Source organism: Stegastes partitus, unplaced genomic scaffold (genome assembly GCF_000690725.1).
Source record: "Stegastes partitus isolate 25-593 unplaced genomic scaffold, Stegastes_partitus-1.0.2 Scaffold332, whole genome shotgun sequence".
Classification (NCBI taxonomy): domain Eukaryota; kingdom Metazoa; phylum Chordata; class Actinopteri; family Pomacentridae; genus Stegastes; species Stegastes partitus.
This window is the reverse complement of record NW_007578063.1, coordinates 516144-525074: the sequence shown is the minus strand read 5'-3', so window position 1 is coordinate 525074 and position 8931 is coordinate 516144. Positions and strand designations below refer to the sequence as shown.

Here is an 8931-nt window from a genome sequence, read left to right as displayed (position 1 = left end):
ATGAGTGTGTAGAGACGACTGCAGAGGAAGTTTGGTTAACGGTAGAATCGCTGAAGTGTCTCATCTTGCTGCTAACACTACCTCTATTTAAAAATATATACTATCGGTGTTGCCTTTAAATGTCATTTTGATGGCTAGTTTGGGCTTGTGAGGCTTCATCCTTTCACTTGATGTCTGTCAGCGACTGAACGCTTTCGTAATTAGGGCGATTCAAAAATAAAAACAATACGTATGGACTGATTGACTTCCTGTTTTTCTTTCCCCTGACATGACATCCACCATCATTTTGTACTTTAATGCAAACATTCGTCACACAAAATCCCCAGAAGTTATAAAAGCCACAAGAAAATACACACATTTTCTTTTACATACTGTGTCAAATAAATAAATCCAATATATGATATTGAGGTTTAGAATTCACAAACAACTCATCCATATATGATATGTTACAACCAAATGCACATTCAAGTCAGTTAGCAATATCTCTCTCCATGTATCAGTCTCCTACTTCAGTTTTACCTAAAATGAATTCACAAAATGTCAGATTTAAATGGACATAATAAAAAAAAGGTTTGGAGCTCGAAGTAGGTTCAGTTGCTGTCCTCGAAGCTGCCACTGCTGCTGAAGGAGGAGCTTAGTCTCATGGTGCTCATGGGATCAGAAACGTATCCTGAGAAACAGACAGAAAAACATCAGTGACTGTAAATATTACAGACAACTATAGCACTACTGCTACTGACAGTTAAAGCAGTGGTTCTCAAACAGGGGTCCCAAGATCATTTCAGGGGGTCATTGTAAAAAAAGAAATAAAATAAAGCCTACATTTATCAAATAAATTTGTATTAATGCAGTCAAAATTAAAAGTGTAGACTTCTTCCCATTCCTTTTTTTGGACTTGTTAATATTATGATTTGATTATGTGATATTATTATTCTTTTTTGCCCTTTTTGAATGTTCTTTTATAATTTTTTTGTTTAGATTTTTTTTCCTCTTTCATTTGGCGAAATAAATCCATCCATTCATTCATAAGAAAGTTAATGTGTTTCTGTAGAGAGATGAATCTGGAAATAACACATTCATTTTTAACACATGAATGCATGAACAACAAATTTCTGACTTATGCCATGTTAAACATTCAAATTGGGGGTCACGAAAAGAAACTTATGTTATCTTGGAGGTCGTGGCTCAAAAAGTTTGAGAAGCACTGACTTAAAGGATGCAGCTGGTGATACTCTACATGATTATTATTGTAAATAAATCTCATGAAATATTGAATTGATTCTAACAAATGATGGGCAGTTGACAACATCAAGTCAACATCAGTTACATTTAAAACGACATGCGTTACGCTACTGAGCCTCCAGTTAAGACATATTTAGCTAAAAAATCCTACAAATATTACCTATGATAAACAGTTATAGGAGTCAAAAAACAAGCCACTACATCAGGGGTGTCCAATCTTGGTCCTCGAGGGCCACAATCCTGCATGTTGTAGATGTTTCCCTCTTCCAACACACCTGATTCAAATGATCAGCTCATCATCAAGCTCTGCAGAAGCCTGACAGCAATCCTGATCATGTGAATCAGGTGTGTTGGAAGAAGGAAACATCTAAAACATGCAGGATTGTGGCCCTCGAGGACCAGGATTGCCCACCCCTGCACTGCATCATCCTGCTGCCATAAACACTTGCCACAGCTCTTTATGTGTATTCATCCTTCACTGAAAATAGTCCCCAATAAGTGCATCTTTAACTCCTGTTTCAGAAACTGCAGACCCCAGCTGTGGTAGGTAATATCATTTCTTGTCTTTTTTTAAACTTTATTTTGGTGGTTATGTGTAAAGAAGGGTGACAAATTAAAGGGAAAAAAAATATCTAAACCCGTACAGTGAGGAAGATATGGTGGCTCTGTTGTGTTTTTGGGTGCCATTTTTCTTGTTTGGGCCCACTTGGCCTCTTTAGAGGGAAGAGTCACTGCAAATGATCACCTTTCATCCTATAATAAAACATTTCTTTCTTGATGAGAGTGGTCTCATCCATCCACAGAGCACACAACGGGTCACTGAAAGGTTTGATGAACATGTTCTAAATCGTATACTATGGCCTTGAAAGTCACCAAATTTCAACTCAACTGAACTTCTATTGGAGATGTTTGACAGCTCTCTAACATGATCATCAAAACCCCAAATGAGGGGAATATATTTTGGAAAAATGGTGTTTTAATCCCTCCAGTAGAGTTCTAGAGACTTAGGGAACCAATGCCAAGATGCACTGAAGCTGTTGTGGTGACTCAACACCTCAGTAAGTCACTACATGTTGTGTTTTCAGTGTGACTGGTCTCCCATCTGTTAGCATTGGTTCTGGTCTTCTCTTGGAATTTTTTGACAGTGGGAAAATTATATGATAGCATCAGCCTTATCCTTTAGATCAAGGTTAACGATGAAAAAACAATCCAAACTCCAGCTTCTAAGTGTGAACCTGCTCTACAAACCATTTCGATCAATGGGAGAGAACTGCATGCTCCTCCTCAGCTCCTCCAGCGAAAGGCCTCCAGATGCTCGACGGCGCTCGCTGAAAATGAAAAACATAAGCCCTCGTTCATTCATTTATTCATCCGGTGCAAAACAATACTTGTCCAGGAATATGTGTCCACTGCTACGCTTACATGGGGAAAGACAGATGAGATGGAGTCAGATAGCGGCGGCAGAAATTCAATATGTAATACCTGACCCGCTGCCATCCTGCTTTCCCTTTCTCTGCAGGAGTGCGATATACAAAATTGATGACGACACGTTTACAGTGGCGACCACAGACCAAACTGCACATAAAATTAAAGAAAATCCCTTTGAGACGTGATCGCTGGTGTTTATTTAGAATCCAACCATGTTGCTCCGCAGTTGACAGTTTTGTGCCACAGTGGTTAAAAATTCTTTTCTGGGAGATAAACACAGAGAAACATCTCGTCCAACTTTTTGATGGAGTAACATGGAAGTCAATACCGCCCTGTAATGACTGCACCTCCAGTTACCCTCCTCGTAGCGACTGTTACCAGGCAGTGGCGGCGCAGAGCCACAGAGCAGCCGGCGTCTAATACAGACCTTCCCGCCCCGCTCAGAATGCCATGCATGTTTTATTGCATTTGCTTTCCTTTGTTTTCTGCTTTGGTATCCGAGCAACTCCACTCCTCGCTGTTGCTGTGAGCGTCTTAACCGCTCTACATGTTGTTCACAGGCACAAATTAGAACAAACTCAAACATCACATTTGTGTAAATCCTGTTGGAATTTGGTGGAATTTTTTTTTATGACTAAAACTTACATGAACCTCCTCTGGTGCAAAACAAGTTGATGCTCTTTGAGGCTCTTGTTTACAAGGCCAAAGAAATCTGAGACATTATTACTGTCCAGCCTGGAGCTCAAGAAAGACAAAAAAACAAAAGTTGTTTCTGGTTTTTTAACTCCAAAAACATGACAGCTGTTTTGAAATCAGAAAATATCAACTACAAGCAGATTTAAAATAGATTTGAGGCAGGCAACTGTGCAAGATTTAAATCTTGTTTGACTTTTTTTTAATGTCAAAGTTTGAAGCTTTGATCAAAAGTTGTGTAGCTAAGCTGGATTTTTACTTTGTGTGTCTTAGTTCAGTGGATGTTCTAATGTTTATTTACTTTCTAATGTTCTAATGTGCTTTACTTTTGTCCCGAAAAAGAGATTTTAATCTTGCGGGACTTCCTGGTTAAATAAAGAATAAAACATGCAGCGAGGTAATTTCATCACATATTCATTAAGTGATTGGCCCCTCAGGTGTCTGATTAGATTCCTGAATCGTTGTTTCTTCACTTAAATCTCACAGGAAGAACTACTGCCGATGAATTCTGACCAAACTTATGAGTAAACTGGTTTGGACAAAGAAGCTGCAGCTGTTGTTTAATTGGGTTCTAATTGGACCCAAAAATAAAAAAATCTCAGTCACTACAAAAGAAACCAGCTAAAGCCAATTAAGATGTTAACCAGAGGCAGCTGCCAGTCTTTGTGTGGTAAACTGGCCTCTTGACCTTCACCTGCTGGACCTCTCCTACCTCTGAGTCCAGAAGGCGTAGGCGCGAGTGTTGAGAGCGTATTCGAGCTCGAACCGGGATCGCAGGGCGGCGACGTGGCTCCGGCCGGGTCCTCCTCGCCCGAGCAGGCAGTCGGAGGACGAGGAGGGCGACAGGGAGCCGCTGCTGTTGCTGGAGGCTGGAGACATCAGCTGAGACACAGAAACGCCACCATTTCTATTAAAACGTGTGTTCCAGCGGTAAAGCAGATGACAGACGTGATGCTATACCTCCACGTTGCACAGGCACTCCTCCAGGTTGGAAACCACTTCAGAGAATTCGGGCCTGTCCTAAAATCATAAAAGAGCAAACAGTAATTATGTCTGCTTCACATGCATCAGGTACATCCCTAAACACACTCACAGGTGTATTGTCTGCGACACTCCCTGTATATTCTGCCTTGTTTGAGTCCACCCACACACGAAGCAAAGGTGAACTCTGCTTCAAAAAGCCGGCCTTAGATCTGCTGCCTCGCTGTAGAAGAACAAACAGAGCCACCCCAGAGCTGTTCAATTATACATCACATCCTCAGACAGTCGCTGTGGCCTGTGAGCGTTTCAATAAACAAACCAAAAAAAATGAGGTAAAATATTAAGAAAACAGAAACTTTTAAATCCCTCTCATTTTGACTCCGTCTCTAATTTCCTGTTTTATTGTTCCTGGTGTTTGAGAGCAATCAATTCATTACTGCTTTATGAAAAAAAAAAAACACTTCACAGCAGTTTGGTTTGGTCTTTTATAGGAGTGTGACTGTGGTGAATTTAAGAGCCTATTAAGAAGAACATTGTGCAGTTTTAAACCACACAGTTGTCACTGATGTAAAATGTGTGGCACTAGGCTTTAGCAGACTTTTGATTGGGATTATTGTCTTGTTGGAACACCCAAATGCATCTAAGACTCAACCTTCTGACTGATGATTTTAGGTTTTTCTTGAAGATAATCCTCATTTTTTTGTTCTTCCATTTACGCAGTGTAAAGTTCAACTGGCAGCAGAACAGCCCCAGTGCATAATACTGCCACCGCCATGCTTGACAGTAGGTTGAATGTTTTTGGGGTTAAGGTCCTCACCTTCTTTCCTCCTAACGTATCTCTGGTCAACATGCCCAAGCATTTGTCTCAGACTTTACCAAACTTCAACAAATATTCTCAAGCATTCATGTAAAACCTTCTGGTAGCCTATTGTGGCTCTTGTTCCATAAAATAAATAAATAGTTGATAACAAAGGGAGACATCTACACAAACAAGTGACCCACTCTGGACTTTGGGAAGACCAGTCTAAAACCTTAATACTAGCCCGATGTAGCCATTTCTTTACCACTATTAATATATGTTTGAGGTCATTGTCTTGTTGGAACACTCAACTGCATCTAAGACCCAACCTTCAGACTGATGATTTTAGTTTTTTCCTGAAGATAATCCTCCTTTTTTTGATCTTCAATTTACTTTGTGTAAAGCACAAGTTCAACTGGCAGCAAAACAGCCCCAGTGCATAATACTGCCACCGCCATGCTTGACCGTAGGTTTAATGTTTTGGGGTTAAGGGCCTCACCTTCTTTCCTCCAAACAAGTATTTTTCTGATGTAAAATCTGTGACACTAAAACTTTACCAGACTTCAACAAATATTCTCATACATCCACGTAAAATCTTGCGGTAGCCTGTTGTGGCTCTTGTTTAATAAACTGTTGTCATAAAAAATGAATAACAAAGAGAGACACATCTGCTGAGACTGTACTGCTGAGAGAGAAATGTTTCCGTATGGTCTGCCATGTAATATTGTGTCTTAATGAGGCCAAAAAAAAAAAATCCAGACTGACACAGACTTGTTTCTTTATCACAGTCCACAGGTTGTTGATGGGGCTTAAGTCTGGACTTTGGGGAGGCCAGTCTAAAACCTTAATTCTAGCCCGATCTAGCCATTATTTGACCACTTTTGATGTATGTTTTGGGTCATTGTCTTGTTGGAACACCCAGCTGCATCCGAGACCCAACCTTCAGACTGATGACTTTAGGTTTTTCCTGAAAGTATAATACTGCCACCCCCATGCTTGACCGTAGGTTTGATGTTCTTGGGGTTAAAGGCCTCACCTTCTTTCCTCCGAACATGTTTCTGGTCAATGTGGCCAAATATTTATCTGATGTAAAATCTGTGGCACTCAGGTTTTGCCAGACTTTAACACATGCTCTCATGCATGATCAGAACATCTTGTGGTGACCTATTGTGGCCCTTGACGATCGCAAAGGGGGACATACAGAACCTGGCAAACAGGTAAACAGGACAGAGATGTACCGCTGAGGGAGAAATGTGTCAGCACGCTCTGCCCTGTAATAATGTATCTTAATGAGGCCGAGAAGAAAACATCCCGGACTAATTATGAGCATCACAGCACAGAGGGAGGATCATCCAGGTCCTGTGTGCTCCTGAATGTGAACAGCCATGCAAGATGTATCATCTGGGGATCGGCCTCTCTCAGTCATTACTGCTGCATGTGCACCGGAGGAGCAGCTGACTCAGCATCGCTTGCCTCTCAGAGCTTCAGTACGTCTGTACAGCTAATGACATGGATGATTATATGAGTACTTTTACAGTTTAGTACTATGAAGAGGTCTCCAGCTGAGTGCACGCTGTGTGGCGCAGCTACTTGGTGTGTTACTGTCTAAAGTATAGAACAAGAGTTCCATCTTCTGATGATTAAAGTTATGAAGAACTTGAGGAGAAAAGGTGAAATCCTGCTGTTTACCTCTGGGCAGGAGTTCCAGCCTCTCATCAGAAGTGCAGAGATGGGTTTGGGGATGGAGTAGCCAATAGGAGGCCGGATGTGGTGATAGGCCATATCTGCTGCTGCAGCAGCTGAGGACAGAAGAACATTTTAAATGTTGTTGCAAAATGGTCCAGTGTTGTCTGACAAGAATCATTCATCTGTGTTTGTGTTCTGTCATTTTTTCTTGTACTGTTCCTGATTTCTGTGATAGACTGGTGACCTGTCCAGGGTGTTTCCTGCCTTCACCCTGAGTCAGCTGGGATAGACTCCAGCCCCCCATGACCCTAGTGAGGATTAAACGGTGTATAGATAATGGATGGGTGGATGGATGTTCTGAATTTGTTTTCAGTTTGAGTGTATGTGTACTTTGTGTTCCTGCTAGTGAACATTGTGAGTATTATCGAAGTCATTGCGTATAGTTGTGCACAAAAGTTAAGGAGTCATCAGTAACTAAAGACTTTACAAATATATGTATAGCTTTGATCACAACTGTAAATATCCAAACTCATCCTCAACCTGCTTCATTTACTGAATTCATTTTTAGTGTCAAACATCTGAAACTTGTCTTAAATTTCTTCCTCTTGGGGTGAAAACACCATTTGGTCAATCTGATCAGAACTCTTTGTAAAAATTCAAGCTAATGGATGACATCAATGCCTCAGGTATGTTTTTTATGGACTGATTTGAGGGAAAAATGACCAGGTTTCAAGTGAGCGAAGGGAATCTCTCCGGTGAGCAGCTCCCACAGACAGAGGGCGTAGCTGAACATGTCGGCCTTCACTGAGTAGCGAGTGCACTGGGTGAACACCTCCGGAGCCATCCAGCGCAAGTTCTGCACAAACATACAGAAAAACAAAGACAGTTACACACTTGAGGGGTAAAAACTAGCAAAAAGTAAAATTTGTCTGGGTTTAAAGATGCATTAGATTTTAAGTGTTTTAAGGTATTAAATCAGGCCTTTGCCAACACACACACACGTACTCACACACTCAAAATGAAGCCCAATTACTGACAAACACTGCGTCCCAGCAAGGGCAAGTAGTTCGTCACAACAGGCAGCTCCCAGGAGATATAACACACTTAACATCAAACTGCAGGCCAAGCACTCTGTGTAGCATTGAGTCAGCACATTCAAACAAAATCTGCATGAAGGCAGTTTTCTTTGTTAGCTGGCGGGTAATTGATGGCAGGTGCCAGAAGAAGCTCTGGCTTGAGCTCCCACAAAATAAGAGCATACACTTTTTTTTTTTTTTTTACTTTTTTTTTCTCCCCTTCTAAGTGATTTAGTCGTTTATGGATGCTGCAGATGGCGTGAGAGTCATTTGGCCAAAGAGAAAAAGAAAACTCTTAGCATAAGGTTTTGCGTGTGTCATGGAATAAATCAAAAGGAGAAAAGTGCGACTGACCCCCGGCTGCTTGGTCATGTTGTCCTCCTCAACGGACTGTAGGAATCTGGATTCTGCAGAAGAGAGAAGGTAGTCAAAAGTTAAACCGACTTGAGTGTAAGGAACCCTGGTAATAAATATAAAAATAATATTGTTGTTAAACTGGTTGATCCCATTTTATATTAAACTGAATGGTTTACTTTAATGAAGAACTGCCCAGACAGAAGACGTGAGTTCTCTTTCAGTATTTTTGGACAGTACTGGCCCGTGACTTTAATGCTGAATCAAAGGACCATCCATCCACTCATTATCTTCCACTTATCCTGGTTTGGATTGTTTTAAACATGCTATATGAATACATTTAATTTTATCTGTGTATAAAGATGGACATCATTGGTTTCCTTAACATCGGTTTTAATGATCACTGTGGTCAGTGTTCAGCTACATCCCCCTTTGCAGTGCCAGATTCCCTCAAACTCCTGGTTGTGCCCTTAACTGTGCGCAGGTTTAAGCCTAAATTCACTTTAAACAGGTGAGTTATATGAAAATGAACACCATCGTACAGTTGTTGTGAATGCGTAGGTTGGCGATCGAGACCAAAATCATGTTTTGCATGAGGCTCTAAAAACGTTTTTTCTGCTGTAAAGTTGGACATTTTAACATGGAGGTCTATAAGGATGGCTGCAAGGTGCC

The 8931-nt window shown here is 41.0% G+C and overlaps 1 protein-coding gene across 1 annotated transcript in view; it reads right to left on the bottom strand.

Moving 5' to 3' along the window:
- Window positions 1-240: 240 nt before the first annotated feature.
- Window positions 241-8931, bottom strand: part of tnni3k (TNNI3 interacting kinase) — a 21479-nt gene continuing 12788 nt past the window's right edge. Inside the window, exons 17-23 of the mRNA XM_008283918.1 lie at window positions 8260-8312; window positions 7553-7685; window positions 6833-6942; window positions 4324-4383; window positions 4076-4245; window positions 2491-2570; window positions 241-670 (exon numbers count right to left, since the gene is read on the bottom strand). Of these exons, the coding sequence (XP_008282140.1) occupies window positions 591-670; window positions 2491-2570; window positions 4076-4245; window positions 4324-4383; window positions 6833-6942; window positions 7553-7685; window positions 8260-8312 (686 nt within the window). The 3' untranslated portion in view covers window positions 241-590. The remainder of the gene's footprint in view (window positions 671-2490; window positions 2571-4075; window positions 4246-4323; window positions 4384-6832; window positions 6943-7552; window positions 7686-8259; window positions 8313-8931) is intronic.